The 22,634-nt window shown below is 58.6% G+C and overlaps 2 protein-coding genes across 6 annotated transcripts in view; one reads left to right on the top strand and one right to left on the bottom strand.

The window, feature by feature from the left end:
- TMEM184B (transmembrane protein 184B) overlaps nt 1-8,214 on the top strand; it is a 48,487-nt gene extending 40,273 nt beyond the window's left edge. For all 5 annotated transcript variants that reach the window (XM_061205115.1, XM_061205113.1, XM_061205116.1 and 2 more), the window contains 4 exons: nt 1,839-1,930; nt 2,795-2,964; nt 3,435-3,629; nt 6,713-8,214. In XM_061205115.1, the coding sequence (XP_061061098.1) occupies nt 1,839-1,930; nt 2,795-2,964; nt 3,435-3,629; nt 6,713-6,954 (699 nt within the window). In that variant the 3' untranslated portion in view covers nt 6,955-8,214. The remainder of the gene's footprint in view (nt 1-1,838; nt 1,931-2,794; nt 2,965-3,434; nt 3,630-6,712) is intronic.
- A 2,632-nt stretch (nt 8,215-10,846) lies between these two features.
- MAFF (MAF bZIP transcription factor F) lies at nt 10,847-20,349 on the bottom strand. The gene is made up of 3 exons (XM_061205855.1): nt 20,132-20,349; nt 13,254-13,319; nt 10,847-12,672 (listed from the first exon to the last, which is right to left on the bottom strand). The coding sequence occupies exons 2-3, from the start codon at nt 13,287-13,289 to the stop codon at nt 12,214-12,216; spliced, it is 495 nt and encodes a 164-aa protein (XP_061061838.1). The 5' UTR covers nt 13,290-13,319; nt 20,132-20,349; the 3' UTR covers nt 10,847-12,213.
- Nucleotides 20,350-22,634: the final 2,285 nt, after the last annotated feature.

Genomic DNA, 22,634 nt, shown 5'->3' on the forward strand with positions numbered 1-22,634 from the left:
TCTGCTCCCCTTTGGGCGGGGCCATGCCCGCAGTGCAGACGCACCCACAAAGCACTGCCTGGATGGCCCAGTCTCCGGTTCTGCTTCCAGATCCTCCTTCCCTAGGGTGTTTCTAAATTCAAAACCTCCCCACAGGACCTGCAGGGAAGGAGTTCAAACTGTCCTGGGTTCAGGGTGGGGCCTGTCAGAGCCATTGTTTACCAGTGCCGGCCTAGCTGTGACTCACTGCCTTCTTTGATGATGATGTTGTGTATGAAGTTTTGACCCCAGATCACTAGCTGGGTTGCCTTGTTGCAAATTATTCCCCAGCCCTGTGGGCTTTGATGTTCCACTGCTGCTCCTGGAAGTGGCAGGGTCAGGTAGTAAAAGGAAAGAACTGAAGAAGCCTCCTCCCCCCTTTCCCACGTGAGAGAGGACACCGCAGCTTTGTCATCAGTGCCGGCTCCCGGGTCTGAGTCTCCTGGAGAGTTTGCCTCTTCTGCCACTTCAGCTTCTCTGTGCCTCAGTTTCCTCATCTGTACCCTGAGGATGATGACAGTACTTACGTCACGGGGCTGTCGTGAGCACCAAGTGAGCTGACCCGGGGCAGCACCAGCCTATCGGCAGGCTCGCAGGGCTCGCTTGGGACACGCTGCTGACCCTCCCTTTCCCCAAAGCGTGCTGGTCCCGCGTCATCTAAGGGCTGGGGGGCAGGGGAGTTTTGTGGGGTTTGCTGACAGCAGCATCGCCCCTCTAGCCTCCGTCACACGCGCCTCTCCTCCTGGCAGCCACACGGCTCAGGCCGCCCCGGGCTCCCCTGCAAACTTCACTCGAGCCTCTTTCGGGACAGAAACTTTGGGTTCCACAGGTTACTTTCTCTGCTCCGGGGTCCTTGTCCCATTTGGAGCCACACTAGCTTAGCCTTGTTAAATGACTCCCATCTCCACAGAAGGGGCCTTGTGGCTTAGATTTATTTGGTTTCAAGAGAATGGTGCTTCTAGTGATTTTTTGGGCACCGAGGGTACCTCTGGCGTTTACTGGTGCCTCTGTAGGGACTTGTGGAAACCTGGCTGAGGGATTCTCTCCGTGGCAGATGCCTCTGCTGAGTGCTCAGAAGTGGGAGACCTCCAAGGACACCCCGTGCGGTCTCGTTCCCCAGTCCCCGCACAGCGACCGCGCAACACGGGGCTGGTTACAGCCATCTACCGCAAGCAGCCACTCGGAGGCTGAGTGACCGCCCACTCGGGCTTCTGCAGCGGTAGTTGGCAAGGCCAGAATTCAGACACATGTCGGGACTCCGGACCTCGGGCTTCAGGCTGCTTCCTATTTTGTGCTCCTGTGGGGTCATCTCCATCCCCAGTAAGACCCCAGCTTGACATAAACCCTGGACCCAGGCCTAGAGCATGGGGCAGGGAGGCAGACCCGGGGTAGACAAGGAGACCCTCACCTGCCTCTGCTCTCTGGGGCCACCTCCCTGCTGCCGCCCCTCACCAGCACTTAACCCCTTGCACTTGTCTGCTCTCTGCCCCTGGGCCGAGCTCATGCCCCTGGCGTGAGCTGCTCCCTCTGCCCGTCCCCCCGTCCCTGGCACGTTCATGGTGGCCCCTCCTCTGGTGGAATCTCTGTCTCCTGCGTCTCCGCCATTCTTCCTTCACACCCTCCTGTCTTCTCCGCAGCTGCATCGCCCTGTTACTGTCTCGTGTATTCTGCCTTCCCCTCCTGACAGCAGTTCCCCCAGGGGCAGGAGGTTGGGCCGCCCCCATCCCCTGGCATCCAGCCCAGGCCCAGCTGGCTAGAGGAGGTGCTTCTTCTGTGGTTTCTGTGCTTATCCTTGACTCTTGACCTTCTCTCTGCAACAGGCCACCCTGCAGTTCTGTGTGGTGAAGCCGCTCATGGCTGTCAGCACCGTGGTCCTCCAGGCCTTCGGCAAGTACCGAGACGGTGACTTTGAGTAAGCAGCGGGTCCCCCCCACGGCGCGTGTGGGGAGGAGTGGGCGGCCCTGCCCCGAGGCTCATGCCCTGGCCGAGGGAAGGGGGTGGCCTCAGATTGCCTCACCCCCGTGTCCATCCTCTGAGTGGAGGCCAAGCGTGACCCCGGCCTTCCTCCCGCCTGCTGCACCCCTGAATTGCAAGGCCGGAGCCTGGCAGTGGTGCCATCGCACTTGGCCCCGCCTCCGGCACCAGAGTGAGCGCTCAGCATCTGTCACCTTCAGGCTGCAGAGTGGTGCCGGGTGGGGGCCGGGGGGAGCAAGAAGGGACAGTGACCATCCCAGGGCAGGGGGCGAGAGGGCCAGAGCCCTGAGGGTCCCGTCTCGAGTCTCCTCTCCTGTGTGAATTGACGCACACACAAGACTTCAGGGGGTTAGTGAAAGTGACCACGTGTCCCACGTGGCCCTGAGCTTGCACGTACTTCAGACATACTCCCTGTACCCTACACGACAGCCCCCAAGGGCCGGTGAGCAAACAGAGGCTCACAGGGGACGTCACTTGGCTCAAGCGCAAAGAGCAAAGCTGAGCTTCGTGTCCCTCTGACCATCAGTCTGAGGCCCCGCCCCCGAGGACACCTGGAGTCCTCCACCAGGAGCGTGGGCACCGGAGCTGCAGGTGGCAGGGCTGGCCTGTCCTGCAGTTGCTCACCCTCGCACTCCCCCCAGTGTTTGGACCGCTTTGATCACCCGTCCCCTCCCTTTGATGGCTCGGGGAGCATTGCTGAGAGCTGTGCAGAGTGGCATGTGGGCAGGGCAAAGGGGGGAAGGAGGCCCCTTGTCCCACAGAAGGGTCAGTTCAAGCCAGAGGATGCTCCCCGTTCCCGCAGCGTCACCAGTGGCTACCTCTACGTGACCATCATCTACAACATCTCCGTCAGCCTGGCCCTCTACGCCCTCTTCCTCTTCTACTTTGCCACCCGGGAGCTGCTCAGCCCTTACAGCCCCGTCCTCAAGTTCTTCATGGTCAAGTCTGTCATCTTCCTCTCCTTCTGGCAAGGTGAGCCTCCTCCCAGCCCCTGTGAGGCTGGCCTGTGCCTCCCTGTCCCCTAAGCCTTGTCCTCTTCCTCCTGCTCACCGTCCGCAGTGCCCCGAGGGCCCAGGCCATGGGGCTGTCCCTAGGCGATCCTGGCCTGGAGCTCAAAGGGACCTCTGTCCACTGAGCACCTGTGGGGTGTGACGTCTGGGCCCTCAGGGGCCTTTCACAGGAGCCATGACCTTGGGTGGGACTGCTTCCTGGACAGGGGGATCCAATGCAGGTGGTGTCCAGCCAGGACCTGGGGAGTGTGGTTTCCCTGAGGCCTTGGCTTGTGTCAGCATCCCTGCCCAACAGGAGTAACCGTGGACCGTGCTTCCAACCTCTCTGGGGAGTGTGGCATTTGGGGGGCTGTAAGGAGGAAGGGAGATGGGGAAGGGGGTCCAGTCTGGGGCCAGACGCCCATGCCTCCCCTTCCACGCCTCCCCTTCCAGGCATGCTCCTGGCCATCCTGGAGAAGTGCGGGGCCATCCCCAAGATCCACTCGGCCCGCGTGTCGGTGGGTGAGGGCACCGTGGCTGCTGGCTACCAGGACTTCATCATCTGTGTGGAGATGTTCTTTGCAGCTCTGGCCCTGCGGCACGCCTTCACCTACAAGGTCTATGCTGACAAGAGGCTGGACGCACAAGGTATGAGCCAGGGTCCTGGAGTCGACCCCCCCAGTAGGAAGGGTGCTTCCCGGCCCCGCCCCAGGGCCCCTCCTGCCTCCCAGGGTCCTTCAGGTGTTGATGGGTCAGGTCAGGGATCCCAGGTGTAGGAAAGGGGCCACGGAGGTCCAGGCTCCCCTGTCCCCTGTCACGAGGTGTCAGGGTCAGGGACTGGTCCTGGAAGCTACACCCACCTGTCTCTTGCAGCAGATCTGGAGTATGGAGATGATATAGCACAATATCCCCATGGGAAGGTCAGGACAGAGACCCTAGAATAAACAAGTTCCTAAGGGTTCCTGACATCAAACACTGTTATTCATTTTGTCCTGTAATTCCCTTGTCTCTAAAGCTCTTTTTTTTTTTTTTTTTAACCTGATCCCTTCTAAGAAACAGACTCAGATGGTAATAGCTTTTAACAGCTTTCTTTTTACACCTGCTAATCTTCGCTTTGTTAGAACGGCAGTTGGCAACCCCAGTTGTATATTAAGATGCCCTGGAGAGTCTTAAAAGTCCTTGCTGTCCAGGCCCCACCCTCGGAGATTCTGCATAATTGGCCTGGGTTTGGGCCTGGCAGGATGTGCTGACAGATCCCCAGGCGATTCTAACTTGCTGGCTGGAGAAGCAGGGGCTGGGGGCTACCTCTGGCTGCTGCTGGGCAGAGAGGGGATGCTCAGGGGGGAGGAGGAAGAGGAGGCTCGGGATGCCTGAACTGACTCACCCCGTGTGTGTGGGGGGGGTGGGCCAGGGGAGGAGGAAGCCTCCTGGTCTAACACATCCACCCAGGGATTTGGCTGCTGCCAGCTTCCTGCCTGTGGGGCTGAAAGCAGGACCCACTTGCCCAGGCCCACCACTTGTGCCCACCTCAGGCCCCGGGGAGCGGCGTGCTGAGCAGAGTGTAGAAGCACTGGCCTGGCCTGTGCAGGGCTCCTCGGGCCCCCACCTCTCACCCTACCTGCCATGTTCTTTCACTGGTTGGGAAGAGGCCTTAAAATACCCGAGGCTGCTGGAAGCATGTGGACTGAATCACCCTCCAGGCCTCGCGACTCTTGGGCACCTGACACTTGCTGCCTGGGCACTCTAGGTACTTTTTCCGGTTTGGATTCTACACTTAGTGCTGGGCGCAGTAGTGGCCAGGGCTCACCGCTGCCGGCTGGCATCCCACCTGCTTCCCACCAGGCCCCCAGTTGGAAGGATCTGGCTGACACCCTCCCAGTGTTGAGGGCGATGTCCCTTCGACCTGGTCCTGACACCCTCTGCCCTTGGGAAAGTCATCCTTATGCCAGGAGTCTGAGGCCATGGCCAAGAACCCTTTCTACACCCTTAAGGTTTAACAAGGTTCAAGCTGGTGCTTCTGCACTAGTGGCCCTGCAGGGGCTCTCCGCAGTTGCCTGGGCTGTCTTCCCGTCGACTGCCCCCAGACACATCCAGCTCCAGCCAGAAACAGCGTGGCCAGGCATCCAGCTCTAGCGGGGATGCCAGCCCAGCCCAGCCCGGCCCAGCCCGGCCCAGCCCAGCCCAGCCCAGCCCAGCCCGGGAAAGGTGCTACGAGCCTTTGTCCACCACTGTGCTGGTCCCAGGCCGGTTGTCCACCCACTAACTGCGGCGCCCGGCCCCTCTCGGCCCTTCAGGGTTGGGTGCAAAGCCGCGGTGTGGTCAGTACACGTCACCTGCCCCCTCCTCCATGTCCCGTCTGTGGAGTGTTGTGAGGTTTGTAAAGCATGCAGCACAGGCTCAGCAGTTCTAGCCAAGCCTGCGGAGAAGTGGGGTGGGTGGTCCCTACTTTAGTGCGGAGGTGGAACTCCGACCAGCGTTCTGGGGGTCCACTCTTTGTCCGCCACCAGAAGAAAGCGTGAGCCCCGAAGGAGGAGTCTCCTAGGTGGACACGCCCCCCAGGCCCCCAGGGGGCAGTGGGCTGCCTGGGTGCCGGCAGGGCCTGGGGCGGGGCGGGCAGGGTGCGTGGTGCGGTGCCGGCCTCGGTGGTGGGCACGAGGTGTTCACTCAGCTGTCTCTTGTCTTCTCTGTTTCTCTGGCTCCTCTCCCCCTGCCCCTGCCCCGCTTTTGCCCCGGGTTTGGCCGCGGGCAGTGCCGACATACGGCCCTTACGGTAGGTTCTGCTCTCAGTCTGCACGTCTGTCCTGCACGTCAGTCCTGGTCCCTGTCACCAGCATGTGTCTCCCAAGCTCCTTCGCTGTGTCCCCGCCTCCTCCCCCCCCAGGCACCCCTGGGCGGCAGAGCCCAGAGCACTCGCCTCCAAGGGCTGCCCTCCGTAGAGCTTTCCTGTTTCCGTCCTGGTCTCGTTGTTCTGGAACATGCCCTGCTCCGGTCTGGGGGCACGCACGGTGCTTGTTAGTGGGGAATTGGGGAGTTTAGTTCTGTTCCATGACAGAGAGCGTGAAGGGGAAAAGAGCATGCAAGGTTGAGTCTGAAAACCTGGGACCAGAGTCGGGCTCACCCCTTCCATCTCGGTTTGGGGGCCTGGGCCATTTCTGCCCCCACAGAGCCCTTGGGGATGATTTGTTAGGGAATTACAAGGAAGCACCTCAAGGCAGGTGGCCCCTGCCCTGTCAGAGCGAAGATGTCTGCTCCGTTGTGGGTCCAGGCCCCTGTCGGCCTGTCCTGATGGAGCGGGTCCCTGGTCCACTCCCCAGAGTGAAGGGGAGCACCCGCAGGCGAGAGGGGCATGGGCCAGCGCCCGTGGAGCCTGGGCCCCCTCCCCTCCACTCCCTGTCTTCAGTTGGCGCGGAGCTCGTCTTGGCCTCCCCAGGGCGCTCGGGCTCACGCCTGCAGCACGCCAGTCTCCACCCCAGCTCCCTTTCCACCTGCCAGCCTTCCCAAGTGGCTGCTTACCTTCTCCCCGGGGGTGCGCTCCACTCTGCACCCCGCCAAAGGAGCCATTTCTTTGCTTGGCCCTTCTCACGTCCGGGACCCCATTCTCTGTCCCAGGAGGGGTTGGTTAGATGACACAGCCTTGGGGCAGGGGGTTCGGTCCCGGGACCAGGGGCAGGGGTCCAGGCTGCCTTGCCCCCCGCTGCCTGGGCCCCTCACCCCCACCTCCTGCCCTGTAGGCCGCTGCGCCCCCATGAAGAGCATCTCCAGCAGCCTCAAGGAGACCATGAACCCGCACGACATCGTGCAGGACGCCATCCACAACTTCTCGCCCGCCTACCAGCAGTACACGCAGCAGTCCACCCTGGAGCCCGGGCCCCCCTGGCGCGGGGGCGCGCACGGCCTCTCGCGCTCCCACAGCCTCACTGGCGCCCGCGACCACGAGAAGACGCTCCTGCTCAGCTCTGACGACGAGTTCTAGGTGCGGCTGCTGGCGGGGAAGGGCTGGGGCCTTGGCCAGGGCAGGGCGTGCCCCTCCTCCAGCCTCACGTCCAGGCTGGGAGGCAGGCTGGCTCAGCTTCGGCAGTGCCCTTTAATTTATTGGACCAGAAACATATATCGCTTCAAGAGGAACAGCCAGATGCTGTCTGCCCAGAGGATGGCCCAGGCTCACCCAGGAGCCTTCAGGAATATTTATACAAGGCCGAGGCTCTACTGCCTGGACGACGGGCAGAGGACAGTGGGAGCGACTCCCATGCCCCTGCGGCTCGTCCTTTGGCGGCAGCATGTTGGGACCAGCCGTGCCCAGGCCCAGACGCTTGTGTTGTGGACCAGCGGCTGCAGCCTTCTCGGCCCCACCCCCACAAGACGTACAGCCCCTTCCCCAAACACCGTGCAATACTCTGACCCGGGCTCTCCCTCCCGCCTGCTCCCTCCCCTGTCCCCTTGTCTGATGCTAGATTAGCCTCCCCCTGGGCAGGAGGAGGGAGGAGAACACGGATGCTCTCTGTGGACCTTCCTCCTGACCCAGGCCTAACTGGCGCACTGCAGGGATCAGAGCCAGACACCAAGAGCCACGGGTCCCACCTCAGAAGGGTGCTCAGGTGCATCTGGGCTCCTGAGTGTCCTCTCTGTGCTGCACCTTCTGCCTGCCTCGTGCCCCTTCCTCCTGGCCTGCTGAAGACAGCCAGCCGCCCACACTGCCCTCCCACTTGCGGTCTTTCCTCTTGAGAGCATTTTGGGTAGAGCCCTTGCTTCCCAGCTACTCAAAGGGTCAGGGGTTGCCACCCCTCCTTCCCAGGCTGAGCAGTCAGCACCTCTGCTGGATCCTGGTCTCTCTCCCTGGGGCTGCTCCCTCCTGTTTCCTGGGGAGGGTCTGGTCTCCGCATTTCAGACCAGCTTCCAGCTTCCGGAGGAGCACAGTCCTCCGGGAGGGAGGAGGGAGGGATGGGGCATGTGGCGGGGAGCCAGGAGATGGGGGACTCCTCTCTCTGGCCCCGTATCCAAACAGGACCTGGTGTCCTGCCTCGTCTGGCCCCAAGGCCCATCTCTTCTGTGCCTTAGTCACATATGAAAGCTCCCCCTCACTAGGCCCTCAGCCTGTCCCAGACACTCCCTGGGGGCCCCCTGTTAAGCTGCTGGCGCTCAGAGGATCCTGCAGTGCTGGGCCAAGTGCCCTTGGACAGGCCTCAGGGGTGGCCAGGACCACCAGTCCCCTCCCCCTCCCCCACCTCCATGCCCATATCATGGAGCCTCCTGGGGCCAGAGCCCCCAGGCAGGCCAGGCTTACACTGGCCACTGTCTTCGGAAGAGCCTTGTGATGGGACACAATGCACGCTTATACAGGGCTTATACAGGCAGAGCGTTCTGTCACTTGAAACCCAGAGAGCACATGGGTTTGGGCTGCAACAGCCCGGAGGAGGGGGCAGAGTGGGGGAGAAGGGCCATGTCCTGTGGGAGCAGAACTTCGCTGTGGCATCTCTCCTTCTGGCCACTCTTGGACTGAACTGTACCGAGGTCTGGAGGGGGGGTTTCATCACAGTAGTCTTCCCCGGCCTCCTTCAGTGACCAAGCCAGCCCTGCAGGTGGGGGGGGGCACAGAGGCCTGCATGTCTGGTACCGGAGGCCAGCTCTCGGGCCCCTGGTGGGCCTGGCCAGTGGTGGCAGGCTATGCAGGAGGCAGCAGGTCGGTGCAGGCCGTCCCAGGAGGACCTCTATCCGCCCCCACCATCTGCTCTCATGAATCTTGTTTCTCTGATTCTCCTTCCAGGCCAAAGTGTGCTGCTGACTCCCTGCCCCACTGGTCTTTGCCTACCCTGCTACCTGCCCGCTGGCATGGTGGATGCGGGGCTCCGTGGCAGGGAGCTAGCAGCCCCTGGGGGGATGGGGGCTGGGAACCGTGCCCGACCACTCCACCCCTCCTTCCTAGGATGTGTACTCTGCCTTGTCTTTTTATTTTTTATTTTTTTGTTAATTTTTTTCCCCAATAGAGTAGCTCTTTGTACATAAAAAATACTTGAAAAATTAATTGTATGATGTATGAGAAGACAGAGTCCCCTAGTTTTGTATCTCGTGTATGACTGCCATGAGTTCCACCAGAAAGCCACTCTATTTTGGTCTCTGTGACATTTTAAATGCGTGACAGAAGTGAGCAAATACAGTGAGAAAGAAATATATATATGAGATAATATAGATTGTATTGAAATCTCCTCTGCCTGTGGGTAAGGCTTTTTCCTTCCTCTTTCTCGGCTCCCTTGTATGTGTTTGGGGGTGGGTTTAGTGGTTGTGGACAAGGGTGTCCTAGGAAACCCCCTTCCTTCGTGGTGTAGGTGATGGGGGGATTCCCATTGCCAGAGACTGAAGTTGGGGTCCAGGCCCCTGTTTTACAAAGTGTCTCCCCCTCCCTCGGCCAGCGGGACATGGTGGCAGCCTTGGTCACTAGGGGTCCACCCTCAACACCCTACAGGGCTGGCGTGCGCAGTGGGTTGATACCTCGTACCCAGTGTGGTCAGCCAGGTAGAGGGGGCCCGTGCTCTGGCAGCCCCATTCCTGCAGGTGTCTCCCAGGGGTTGGAAGAGATTTCCCGCGGTCCTCATGCCTCCCAGCCTATCTTCTTGCCTCCCTGGGCCCACCCTCCACCCTCCACCCTCCACCCTCCACCCTCCACCTGGGACCCGAGGCGCCTTCCCCCAGGGGCAAGGAGGCCTGGAGCAGGGCCTGTGGGGCAGTGGGCACGCGCCAGACACCTGGCACCTTCTTACCACCGCTGCATGCCTTCCTGGGGCCTGGCCTGGCTGACGGGGGCGCTCAGGAATGCAGCGTGGGTGGGGGCAATTCCCAGCCCAGCCAACCTCCACTCGTCCCCCTGACAGCTTCCTGCTGCCCCTTCTGCAGGCCTGAGCTCAGCGTCTCCAGATCAGGATCCTGGGCCCCAACCTGTGATGGGAGAAAGGCCTGTGGACCAACCCAAACCATGTGGTTTGGCCCTTGCCCAGCTTTCAGATCCTGCACCTTCGACAGGAGCATCCTTCTCCCAGCCCCGCCATCCCTCCATACCCAGCCACGCAGAAATCCTCCTCACCACCGTCAGGTGTGCTGGGGTAAACTCACTCTGCGTGTTAAAGCTTGCAGCCCCTCAGGTTCCCAGTGCTTGTCACACCTACGCCCTTAGAGTACTTTAGTTGTACAGATGGGTAAACCGAGGCTGCAAGAAGCGAAATAAGTCATCAAAGGTCATACAGCTAGAGAAAAACACACCTCGATTTCCCTGACCCACAGACCACAGAACACCCCACTGGGTGTCCCAGAAGGGCTAGCAGAGTGGGTTGAATTACAGGGAGTTTGGGGCCTAGGATGAGACACCGGGTTGTGCTTTAGGCCCGCAGGCGGGGGTTGAGGAAGCCACTTCTCTCCCTGATTCTCTGTGCCTTCTGGAACACGAGGAGAATGTTTTTTACTTGGCTGTAGAAAATCAGACCTCAACGTGAAAGGCTGGAAAGATTACTCTTCAATCGGGGAATTTTCCTCCCTGGGCGGGACTGTTTATTTGCTGAAGGGATGCCCAGGGAATTTAACCCTCCATATCATTGTCCTCCTGGCTTTGCCTTCCCCAGGGAAGCTCCTTGGCCCCAGGCAACCAGATGGAAGGACAGATGTTTGGGCACCGCCCTGCCCGGTTCCACCTCCACCTCACCCACCCCCGCACCAAGCCTGGGTGCAAGAGCTAGTGATGGGGCACAATTCCTTCATCTGCAAATTGGGGCTAACCTTCCTACCCAGCTGAGGGGCCTGCCTGGGGTTGAAAGCAGAACCCCCTCTTGGGCCCCTCATTCAGAACCCCCCCCCCAAAAAAAACCATAGACCAGGACATACACTTATAAACTGTGGAAAAAGAGAACTTGACTTTATTCAGAAAGTCTACAAAATACAGAATGCGGATAACTCGCTTACTGTAAGTCAGAAAAATAAATAAATTCCGGGGGCCGGGCAATTTTTTTTAAAAAACATTTTTTGGTTGTTTTTGCCATCCGGCTTCTCCTAAATATAAGATAAAATGTGATTTATTTGCAGATATAAAATATAAAGTCCAGCTGAGGGCCACACACCACTTTTCCCAGGCAGTGGGCGCTGGGCTCTGGCTGGGGAGAATAACTTAGGTTTGTGCAATAAATAAACAGCAGGGAGGAGCAGCTGTATAGTTGGGGGGGGGGGCGGGGGAAGGCTCGGGCCGGGCTTCCCAGGAGAATGGCGATCAATGGCAGTGGTCAGCCCCCATCCCACAGGGTGGACAGGTGGGACCCTTCCCTTTAAGGACCCCTACCCCGGCTGCAGAAACATAGGATCTGTCTTCTCATCTCCCCACCGCCACAGTGGTCACCTCCTTGGTTCCCTTTCTCTTTGGCTGGCCAGCTCCCTGGCTGCAGGGAGAGCCCAGGGTTGAGCCTGGCCAGCTCCTTCCCTCTCTTCCATCTGCATCACCTTCTCTCTCCCTCTACTTCTCTTCACCTGACTCACAGAGAGCCATCTCCCAGGCCACGGAGGCCCTTTCACCACCTGTTCAGGCCCTGGCTGCTGTCCCCCTGACAACCATGGCTGGAATTTCAGGGCAGCAGTGGGAAGACAGGGTTCCAGCTCAACCACTAAGCATATGTGGCCTTGGGCACGTCCGATAGAGGCCTGTTTTCTCCTCTGTTAAGTGGGCTTCACTAGGTGATTTCTAATGAGTCTTCCAGCTTTGGAAGGCCAGGCATCTGGGTGCAAGGCGGAGGCGGGAGCATCAGCTCCCCAGCTAGACAGCCCCACAAGACCCATACCGGGCCAAGCCTAGTCCTGTATCCCTGGCGGGCGGGGAGGGGCTGATGGCACAAGCTGAGCAGTTACAAAATGAGGGGTGGCCGTCTTCCCCTCGATGGCCCTTCTCTAATCCGCTCTGTATCCCCTCCTCCCAAACTAAGAAGGCTGAATTTTCTACCAGAGGAAACCCCAGACCCCGACCCCACCCTACCTCCTATCTCATCACCGTTGCCCCTCCCAGGGCCATTAGGTCCCAGTTGCAGGGGCCGCAGGAGGAAGACAGGCTCTGGGGAGGGAACGTGTGTGTTCATCACGGGGGCTGGTGGCTGCAGAGAAATGGCACTTGGAAACAGAGACTGCGCTTAGGCACTTAGGGAAGGCAGCTGGGGTCGGAGGGGCTGTGGTTTGGCGAATGGGCGTGGGCGGAGCGAGCGGGGCTCGGCGGCCACTAGGAGCAGGCGGCGGGGGCGGGGCCGGGGGCGGGGCCAGGTCCGGGGGCGGGGCCCGGGCTCGGGGCGGACTTGACGATGGTGATGACGCTGGCCGGAGCCACCAGCGCGGCGGGCCCGCGGGCGGCGGCCACGGAGCGGGCGAAGCCCTGCAGCGCCTCGCACTTGCCGCGCAGCGCGTCGAGCTCCAAGCGCATGGCGGCGTTCTCGCGCGCCAGCTTGTCCACCTCGCGCTCCAGCTCCGACTTCTGCTTCTGCAGCTCCTCTTTCTGGCACACGCGCTTCACGCGGCAGCTGGCTGCGTAGCCGCGGTTCTTGAGTGTGCGGCGCCGCTGCTTGAGCCGCGTCACCTCCTCGGCTGAGAGCCCGCGCAGGTGCCGGTTCAGCTCGCGCACCGACAGCCCCATCAGCGCCTCGTCGGACAGGTGCGGCGTGTTCTCGCTCAGCTCGCGCTTGATCTGCGGGCAGCAGGTTGGGCGCATGGGGAAACTGAGGCCCAGGGTCACACTCCAACCTGCGGGCCCAGAGCTCTGGACCTGGCGCGCAGCAGGTGCTGGGGACGGCTCCCCCTCCACCGCTAGTGTTCCCCCTTCACCGCCAGGGGCACTGAGGTGGTGGCTGGACTTGCTCCAAGACTCGGAAGGGGAGCAGTAATCCCGAAAGGGGAAACCGGGCCAAACCGGGATCTGAACACAAAAGGAGCCACCCCAGAGCTCAGCCCGGATTCTAACCCAGCGACGGGGCCTGGACTCAGCTGGGGAAACCCAGGAAAGCACCTTTGAAGTCCTACAGCCCAGGGGACGTTGTTCCGATGGGGAAGCAGGTCCAGAGAGGGAAGTGACCTGCCTCGGGGCACACAGCCTATGGCCAGCCTAGGCACACAGCCTAAGCCCTTTCAGTGGCTTCATGAATGCCTGATGCCTGATGCCTGCTGAGCCACTCTTGGGGATTCCAGGAACTGAAGGGGAAGTTGGGATGGGAGCTCAGCGGGGGCAGGGAGGGAGAGGAGGACCAGAGACAATAAGGGCTGCCTTCTCACCTTCAGGGCTTTGCTGGATAAGGGATCCACAGACATGTTTGCAGAAGGTGCCCTCTGGGCTGAGACCTAGGGGAGACAGGAGGCCAAGGTCAGTTTTTTTTCCCACTTGGAATAAAACCCAAACACACTACCTTGGCATTCAAGGCCCCTGTTGTCTTAGAACTCATCTCATACCACTTTCCTCTGCCCCAGTGGTCCAGCCACAGTGGCCTCACTGAGTGGTTCATTCCAGCCTCAGGGCCTTTGCTGTTCTCTTTACTGTTCTCTTCCCTGTTATCTCCCCATAGACTCCTCATCATTTAGGTCTCTGCTCAGTGCCACCTCTTCAAAGAGGTCTAACTATCCAGCTAAACCACTCCTTGTGCCATATCACATAACCCCATTTACTAACTCACAGGCAGCCCAGACTCTTCCCACTACTGCCCGCCTCCATTCTGCACTCCAGCCACAAGGAATTTTTTTTTTAAATATTTATTTATTTAATTTATTCATTTGGTTGTGCTGGGTCTTAGTTGTGGCAGGCAGGCTCCTTAGTTGCGGCACATGGGCTCCTTAGTTGTGGCATGCATGTGGGATCTAGTTCCATGACCAGGGATCGAACGGGGCCCCTTGCATTGGGAGCACGGAGTCTTAACCACTGCACCACTAGGGAAGTCCCAGAATTGCTTTCACTTCCTCTCACCCTATGCTTTCTTGCGTTTGGGCCACCCCAAACCTTGTGACACTTCTCCCCCCACCCCCACTTCATCTGGCAGACTCCTACTATTCAGCCTTCTGCCCTGGACGTAGACATCTCCTCCTCCAGGAAGCCCTCCCAGGCTCCTAGGACTTGTTCAACACCGCCCACCCCAGCAGTTCTCCCCTATGTTGTAATGGTCTGTTTCCTTGACTCCCTACCAGACAGGGAGCTCCACAGGCAAGAGCCAGGCCCAGGCAGCTTTGGGTGCTGAGGCTGCCAGCACAGGGGCTGGCAGGGAGCAGGCACCGGTGAAGTGTGGATGGGTCTATGACACTGTCCATCACCCAGCTTGTCAGAGTCTGAACCAAGTGCCAAGCCCAAGCCCCGCTGAATACCATCGAGAGACAAACTTCCTGGCCCTACCTCCAATTCTTCCTCCTTTCCATCTGCCTCCTGGCTTCTGCATGGCAGGGATGGTACACAGACGCCAGGAGGATGGGAAGGGAGCAGAAGGGATTCTAGCCTCATGACTGGCTCCCAGGTGGGGTATGGGAAACAAGGAGAGGAACACGGGATTAAGGGTAAAGCCTGGGTTTGAGTCCCATCTCTCTTTTCTCCAGGCTGTGTGACCGTGGGCAAGCCACTCCACCTCTCTGGGTCTCCACTTTCCCATCTGTAGGATGCAAACAATACCTGCCTCGCAGGGTTTTGGTGGAACTAAGTGGTACAAACTGGAGAGGTCAGTGAGCACCTGGGTGGTTATTAGAATTGCTGAGTCTGTCCAGGAGGGGTTGGGCCTGTAGCAATTCCTGGGACCTCGCTTTGATTTGGCAGCTCCTGGCTGGCCAGAGTCACACAGGAAAGGTCCTGAGAGACTGTCTGGCCCCTGCCTCCTCACTTCACCCGAGGGGAGGTGGAGACAAGAGAGGGGCATCTCTTGCCTGAAGTCACACAGCAGGTGAATGGCTGCCTCCCCCCAAATCAGGAGGAATTCTGAACACCTGTAAAGGCCCCAGGACTGAATCCTGATCCCTTTCACACCATCATCACCCCAGTTCTTCCAACAACCCTGTGAGGCCAGAGATGTCAATAGAGTAGTCCAGGGTCACACAGCTAACAGGGGGTGGATCCTGGGACTGAGGCCACATTGAGCCAAGCGTCTCCTCCCAGTGTGGCCCTTACAGGGCACCCTCTCTGGGCCCTGTTTCCCCACCCCTGTGAAGCGGAGGACTCGCCAGTCTCCAAGGCTGCCCAGCTCTGATGTGCCAGGATTTGTATTGGGTCTGCTAGGGATATGCAAATGACATACAGATATCCAGGCCCCCTGGCCAGCTGTTCAGGGAGCTGGGGTGTTAGGTGACACCCAGGCAGTCTGGGCTACACGGAGAGCCTAATGGGAGAGGGGAAGCCTCTCCTGACATAGGTTAACTAAGAGCCTGCTAGGTGCTGAGCTCTGGGTGCTATGGCTGATGCAGAACTTGGGAGGCATGTCCCCTCGGATAAGTCACTTTTCCTCCCTGGACCTTGGCTTCCTCACTTATAAAGTGGGGACAATCATCATAGTATTAGCGTGTAAAATACAAGAGGCTTAGACAAGATCAGAAGTGGCAGATGGTTGGTTTATCTCACCATCACCCCTCCCTCCACTCCTAACACAGACATCAGTAATCAGTCACAGCACTTTTTCCCACTGAGGTTGGACACAGCCCCTGAATCTTTCTCAGCACAGCACAGTTTTCCACTGAGCTTGGACACAACCTCAGAACCCTCGTCAACACAGCCCTCCAGATTAGGCCCAAGAGGAAACTGTTGGCCATCCCCTCTTCTATCTAATGGCTGAAGGCCCCACCCCCTCTGCTGGCTGTGATTCTAAGTACTTTGGGGCCCTAGGGAAGCTTTGAACCTGTTCTTCCCTCCTTTCATCTTTCTCCTCCTGTCCTAGCCTCAGCAGCCTCAAGCACGTGCTGGATGTCAGCTGAGGCACCTATGTTTGTGCAGGAATATCCTAGCTCAGCAAAGTCAGGCAATCACAGGGGAAGTCACAAGAAGGGGGACCTTTCTGATAACCTCAGGCTTTCAGCCTCCAACTTCAGGCCAGAGGCTGCTGGGCTATCAGCCAAGGGGCCGGGGTCCTCCACCAGGCTGCCTCCGCCAGTCCGGTAGACCTGGGACCTGAGACAGCAGCTGATCCAACCTCCTTGTTCTGTAACTGAAGCAACCGGGCAGCTGTTTGGTGGCAGTGGTGGGCTGGAACCCAGGAGTCCCGACCCCCAGCTCAGGGCTCTTTCTTCATTGCCAGCCACCGCACTTCCCCCACGCCCCCACCCCTGCTTCTTCCCTTTTTCTTCTTGAGGCCGGCAGAGCTGACCTCAGCGGTCTTCAGGTTCCTAACATTCCCTTGGAGGCATGGAGAATGAACTTACTCTTGGGGGATTGACAGCTGCCCTGCCCAGTCAGCAGCCACATCCCCGGCCCCCTAGTAGATGGCCCACCCGCTGGCATGGGCTCCTCGCTGACTGCTGAGCCATTTTGCTTCCTCTGTGAGGACAGAGGGAAAAAATGTGTTTTCCTGGGCCTTGGCAGCCAGCACTGGTGGAGCCTCCTCCCTGCTGGAAGGGGAGCAAAGCTGGGAGAACCCAGCTGGAAAGTAGGAGCCTGGGGGTCCAGCTCAGGTTCTACCACCTGCTCACACTCGCTGTGTGACTTCAGGTACGCCACTCCCTCTCTCTGGGCCCAAGACGCCAAACCACCAAGCCTAAGGTACCTCCTAGCACTGACAGTCTCAGAGTTTAGAGTGTCAGATTCTGGCCCAGAATGGAGCTCCAAGACCACCAGCAGAGTAGAGGCCCTGGAGGAAGGGAAAGGAAATCAGGGAAGGCTTCCTGGGGGCAGGGGCATGAGAACACAAACTCAGACTATCAGCCTCAACCCTCCCTCTGCTCCACTTGCATAGCCAGGGACCACTTCCTCTTTCAGCTGAACCATGACCAAAGCCACCTCCTCACTGGCCTCTAGTCGTGCCTGCCTCCACCTCTGACCCCACCATCTATCCTCCCCCAAGAGCTGTCAGAGGGAGCATTACTGACACAAACCTATAACCTGATCATGTTCGGCCCATTTCAAAACCCTAGGATGCCAGCCTCCCTTCCAGCCCTTCGGGCCTCCACTATGTTCTCTCCCTACTCTCTTCCAGGATCCTCAGGCTGACAACAAATGAATGAGCACCCAGTAAACTCTACCATCTCTGCACTTTTCCCAGAGGGTCACACGGGGTGTGTGTGTGGCGTGGGGGTGGGGGGAGGATGTCACCTGGACCCTGAAGTATCTGCTCGCTTTGGGGAAACTGCTTCAAGAATCCTACAGCCCATGCCCAGGCTTCTTGCTTCCCTGGGGTTCCCAGGCCTTTTTCTCTAGGTGTGTGGAGTTCTACCAGAATACTGACCCAGTGCTCATTCATTCATTCAATCAGCAAACACCCAAGAAGCACCTACCCTGTAGGTGCCAGGCTCAGTGCTGGGCTTCCTTAGACCCAAAGTTGAATCAAAGCCCCTGCCCTCAAGGCATTCATAGATGATCATCACTTGATCTGACAACCTGGCTGACTGGTCACCTCCTCAGGGAAGCCTTCCTTGATTGCCCTGGCTAAGTCAGAGCTCTGTTATATACTTTCTAACCACAGTGACTTCCCCCTCATACCACCCATCTCAGCTGTGGTTTTGCATTTAGGTTAGTGGCTCTTCCTTCAACTTTGTCTCCCTTCCTTGACTGTAAGCTCCCAGAGGGCAGGCTTTGGATCTGATTTGTTCACCATGTTATCCCCAGCATCTAGGCCTTGATGGGCTCCATGGCAATGCAGCCTAAAAGAGTTAGGACTGAGGGAGGCACAGAGTCCAAGGGAGCCGACATTGGGTCCTGGGCCCTACTGAAGGCCCAGGGGTGGTTCCATGGGAGGTTAAACCTCTCAGTACTAGCTTTCCATCTATGACTGAGTCAACCAGCCACTCCCTCTTGCCCCCCACCCCCCTGGTCCCTAGCCCTACGCAGGGATGTTTCTTGCCCAGCTTTGAGGATGGGCCTGCTTGATTCCTGTGCTCCTGGCGGCCGCCTCCCTTACTTGGACCCCACATACTTCTGGACACCCTTGGCCTCAGCCTGGGGCGGTCGGCTCTGCTTTCTCTCCCACAGTTCCCCTGGAAATTAGGCTGTGTGTGCAAGCTGCCATATCTCTCCCATTCTACCCCCATCCTACCACCTTGGATGTTACCTAGTTCCTGTTGCAGATGGGGACACGGAAGTTCCCAGCTGTGGTAGCTGCTCAAAGATTCAAAGTTAAAAGTTTATCTGATCGGACTTCCCTGGTGGCTCAGTGGTTAAGAATCCGCCTGCCAATGCAGGGGACACGGGTTTGATTCCTGGTCCGGGAAGATCCCACATACCGTGGAGCAACTAAGCCCGTGCACCACAACTACTGAGCCTGCACTCTAGAGCCTGGGAGCCACAACTACTGAGCCCGTGCGCCTTGAGCCTGTGCTCCACAACAAGAGAAGCCACCGCAATGAGAAGCCCACGCATGGCAACGAAGAGCAGCCCCCGCTTGCTGCAGCTCGCATGCAGCAACGAAGACCCAATGCAGCCAAAAATAAATAAATAGTAAATTTATTTTAAAAAATGGTTATCTAATCAAGCTCAATGCCTTCCTCCCAACCCCCATGATTCTGTAGCCTTGTGGGTGGGAGGACAGGGAGGGCAGAATAGGACCAAGGACTCCCTAACCCCCAGCCCACCCCTCAGCCTCCCTCAGCAGGGGGCTGATGGGGGAGGGGGCGGGGCGAGGTTGGGGGCCCCACCCCTCTCGCATTAACCGCTCATGCACCAAGACCAGCAGTCCCACTGCTTGTTTTCCATGCCTGGCCCAGGCCCTCAACTATCTCCTCAGGTCCGGTCATCCATAGGTCTGTCTGACTAGTCCCACCTGTGAACTGAAACCACCAGGAGGGCAGAAACCAGCTCCACCCCAACCCTGGGTTCTCACCCTCCCTGACCCAGCAGGTACAACCTCTAGAACCCAGACCAGCCAGGGGAAGCCTGGTATCCCTTCCTACCTCCGACTTTTGCCGTGGGTTTTTCTGGCCCTTCCTGTTTCTCCTGAGACTGAAGGGTTGGGCAACCCTGGGGATGAAGGAGAGTCCTGAAGGGAGAGTCTGTCTTCCCCCAGCTAGCCAGAAAACCTGGGGACAAGGACCTGGACGCCAGCCTACTTTGTTGCCAGACCTACTAGGGTGCTGGGGCCAGGGGTGGCCCCCTCACCTCGTCGCGCAGACGAGCCCGGTGGGATCTTTGATATTTCGCCCCACCCTGTGGCTGAAGGCGCCGGCTCTGGGCGGGGGACAAACACCGCGGGTCACATGGCTGCGGTCCTGGGAAACTCCGGGGAGAGCAAGGGCCTGAACGCCGCCGGCTGGTGGAGAGCAGACAACCCGGGAGAGAATTCCCGGACCCCTTGTGACTATGGACTGGGCCGCTTCTCTAGCTGCGTCCCTATTCCGTGTTTATTCCTGTGGTCACTCTCTCTCCGAGGTACGCTCCGCTGATACACAGGCGCCAGGGTCCTTATCCTTCTGGGAGCGCGCGGACACACACACACACACACACACACACACACACACACACACTCACACTCCCCAAGGTACACGGCGCAAGCACGCACCTGACGGCATAACCAGGAAGGTGGCCAGGGAACACACACGCACGCACGCCCTCGGACGTAAACAAACCGCGCACGCACGGCCCGCGGGCACCGGTCCAGGGACTGTTCTCACCGAGTCACGTACTTTCACACACCGCTCCCGGCCCCGCCTGGGCGGACGCTGACGCTCGCCAGCCCGCGCTGCCCCTTCCTGCCCGGCTTCGCCGCCTCTCGGCCCGCGCCCCCGAAATGGGGCCCATAACCCCCGCACCCCTCCAAGCTTGCTTCGGCCGCGTCTCGGCCCCGCCGGACCTCTGCCCTTCCCCCCCCACCCCAACTCCCCAAACCAGCCGTCCTGGCGAGGGATCCACGGGAGCACCGACTGAGTGAGCGCCGGCGCCCTGCCCCAGGCACGTTCCCGGGGTGCGGAGACCCTGCCGCCTCCGGGTCCCGGAGACCCTGCCGCCTCCGGGTCCCGCGCGCCCGTCCCGGTCCAGGACCAGCGACCCTCACCCGCCTCTCGGCCTGCTTCGCCTGGCGTCCCTGGCACTCGCGAGTCCCGCTGCCTTCCGAGCTGCTGTCCCGGCTCGCGCCCTGGTCAGTCTCCCCTCCGGTCCCGACCGCGGGTCGCTCCGAGCCCGGCTCCCGGGAGCGACGCGCCGAGTTTTGTTGTGGGGCGGGAAGCGCAGGGGGCCGCGCGGAGTTGTAAGGCGAGCTTCCCGGAATTACTCACTCACAGGATTCCTTTCATTCATAAAAACTCAGTCATGCGGTGACGTCACCTCCCCGGCCGCCCCCCGGCCCCGGAGAGTCCTCCCAGCTCCTCAGCCCCGCCCCCTGCCAACTCCGCCCCGGAAGACCCCTCCCACACCCAGGCCCCGCCCCCGGGATTTTCAATCCCAGTTAGAGCGCTGGCTAGGGGCGTTCACGTGACACCTCACTAGAGCCGCCCGGATGAAGGTGTCATTTGTCTCATTTTACAGTCGACAGTCCTGGGCCGCCTCCTTTCGACCTACACTCTCTCCCTTGATGATCTCATCTAGTCTCGTGGTTTTAAATGCCATCTGTAGGCTCAGGAGCTCCAAATTTGTATTTCCAGAGGGAACAGCTTCTCTGAGTTTCAGACTGTATCCAACTGCCCACTCAACGCCTCCATGTGGGTACCAGATGGGGCCTGCATACCCTGCACGGCCAAAATCCAACTCCTGAGCATCAACCCTACCTCAGCAACCCACACCTCCAGTCTCTCCCACGTCAGCTGTTCAAGCCCAGACCTAGGAGCCTTGCTCCATCCCTTTCTCCTTCCTCTTCACTTCATGAGTCAGGCTGGCTCCACCTCCAACACTACCCTGCATCTGACCACTTCTGGCCAACCCCAGTCCTACCACCTGATCCAGGGACCATCAACTCACCTGGACAATGGCCGAGGGCTCCTGATAACTTCCTCACTTTGCCCCTAAAGGCTTTCTTCGCACACCAATGTTCTCGAAACAAAGATCAGATTGTTTCACACTCTCCCACCCTCTGGCTTAACGCCCTCAAAGGTTTCCCTTTGCATTTAGAATATAAACTGTACTCCTCTCTTCGGCGTACAGGGCCCTAAGCCATCTGGCCTCTACCCAGCGCTGCAGCCTCACCTCCCGTCTCTCTCCCCTCACCACTACTCTTCAGCCACACTGCCCTTCTTACTGTTCCTCAAACACACCAAGCTCATTCCTGCCACAGGTCCTTTGCACTTGCTGTTTCCTCTTCTGTTCACTGCCTGGCTCTTTCTCATCTTTCAGGTCAGCTCAGATGTCCCTGCCTCAGAGAGGTCTTTCCTGACAGCCCTGGCTAAAGGAGCCCCCACCTCTGAAATTTGTTTTTATATTACCTTAATATTCCCATAGGGTATTATCTTGCTTATGTATTTGCTTATTATTCAGTGTCTGTCTTCAACCAGAATGTAAGTTTCATGAAGGTAGAACCTTGTCTATCTTGCTGACCACTTCACGTCCTGTACCTAGAGCAGTGCTCTGTACATAGTAAGCCCTCAATAAACACATGTTGAGGAAATAAATGAGTGAAGGCTCAGAGAGGTAAAGTGACTTTCCAAAGTCACCCAGCCAGGAAGTATAAGAACTGGAGTTTGAATCCAGACCTAACTAATTCCTGATCCAGACGTTTGGGGCTCTGCCCAACTGGGTGGGGCCCAGCATAAATGTAGGGATGTATTCAGGGCCTGGAGCTCCACCCAAAAGAGGCGGCTTTGGGGGCAAAATGGAGAGTGTCCCAGTTCCTTCTTTTCTTTGCTCATGGTGTTTCCATTGCCTGAAGTGCCTGCTGTCACTCCAAGAGCCATGTCTTTTTTTTTTTTTTTTTTTTTGAATCTGACATCACAGCACCTACCTTATCTTACTGAGTAGGGCCTAGGACCTCCCCAACTAGGAGGTCTTTGTGTGGAGCCCTGGTCACCAGCAAGGCTCCCTCTTCCTTTGATGTAGTGTAATTTGATTTCAGAGCCCTTGCTATGCTTCCTTGCCTCTGGGCCTTTGTCCACCTGGGATTGTGACATCTATCCCTTACCTCCCAAAGGCCTTGGGTTTCATATGCAGATTGGCCCACTAGCATCCCAAGTGACCAAATATTGCAGCAGTTATGTCTGGCACTCAAACAATTCCCCTTACCTTATATTTACATATCAAGGAGAGCCACTCATGTTACCTCTTGGGGTAAAAGGTTCTCAGTTTTAGAAACTGCATAATTGCGATTGTTTTCTTTACCCTCCATTTTCAATGAGCTTTTCAAAAGCTGAGGCCATAGTAGGTGCTCAACTAGTGAATGAATCCCCAGTGGGTCTGCACAACACCCCTGGACACCAGGCTGCCTAAACCCTCTCCCATCCCCTGCCTGCCTGCATTAGGGGGTCAGCGCTTCAGTATCCACCCAGCCGGGACTGCTCCCCACGGATGTGTCTCCCTTTCTGGTCAAGGTCAAGGGACATGGTGCAATGTCATATTTAAAAGTGGGAGCTCTC

The sequence above is a fragment of the Eubalaena glacialis genome, chromosome 11 (assembly GCF_028564815.1).
Source record: "Eubalaena glacialis isolate mEubGla1 chromosome 11, mEubGla1.1.hap2.+ XY, whole genome shotgun sequence".
NCBI lineage: Eukaryota > Metazoa > Chordata > Mammalia > Artiodactyla > Balaenidae > Eubalaena > Eubalaena glacialis.

Excerpts from the sequence above, each read along its gene's own strand:
- MAFF (XM_061205855.1), bottom strand. The coding sequence starts at position 13,289 with ATGTCTGTGGATCCCTTATCCAGCAAAGCCCTGAAG. Across the intron at positions 12,673-13,253 it reads TATCCAGCAAAGCCCTGAAG|ATCAAGCGCGAGCTGAGCGA; the intron begins GTGAGAAGGCAG and ends TGCTGCCCGCAG.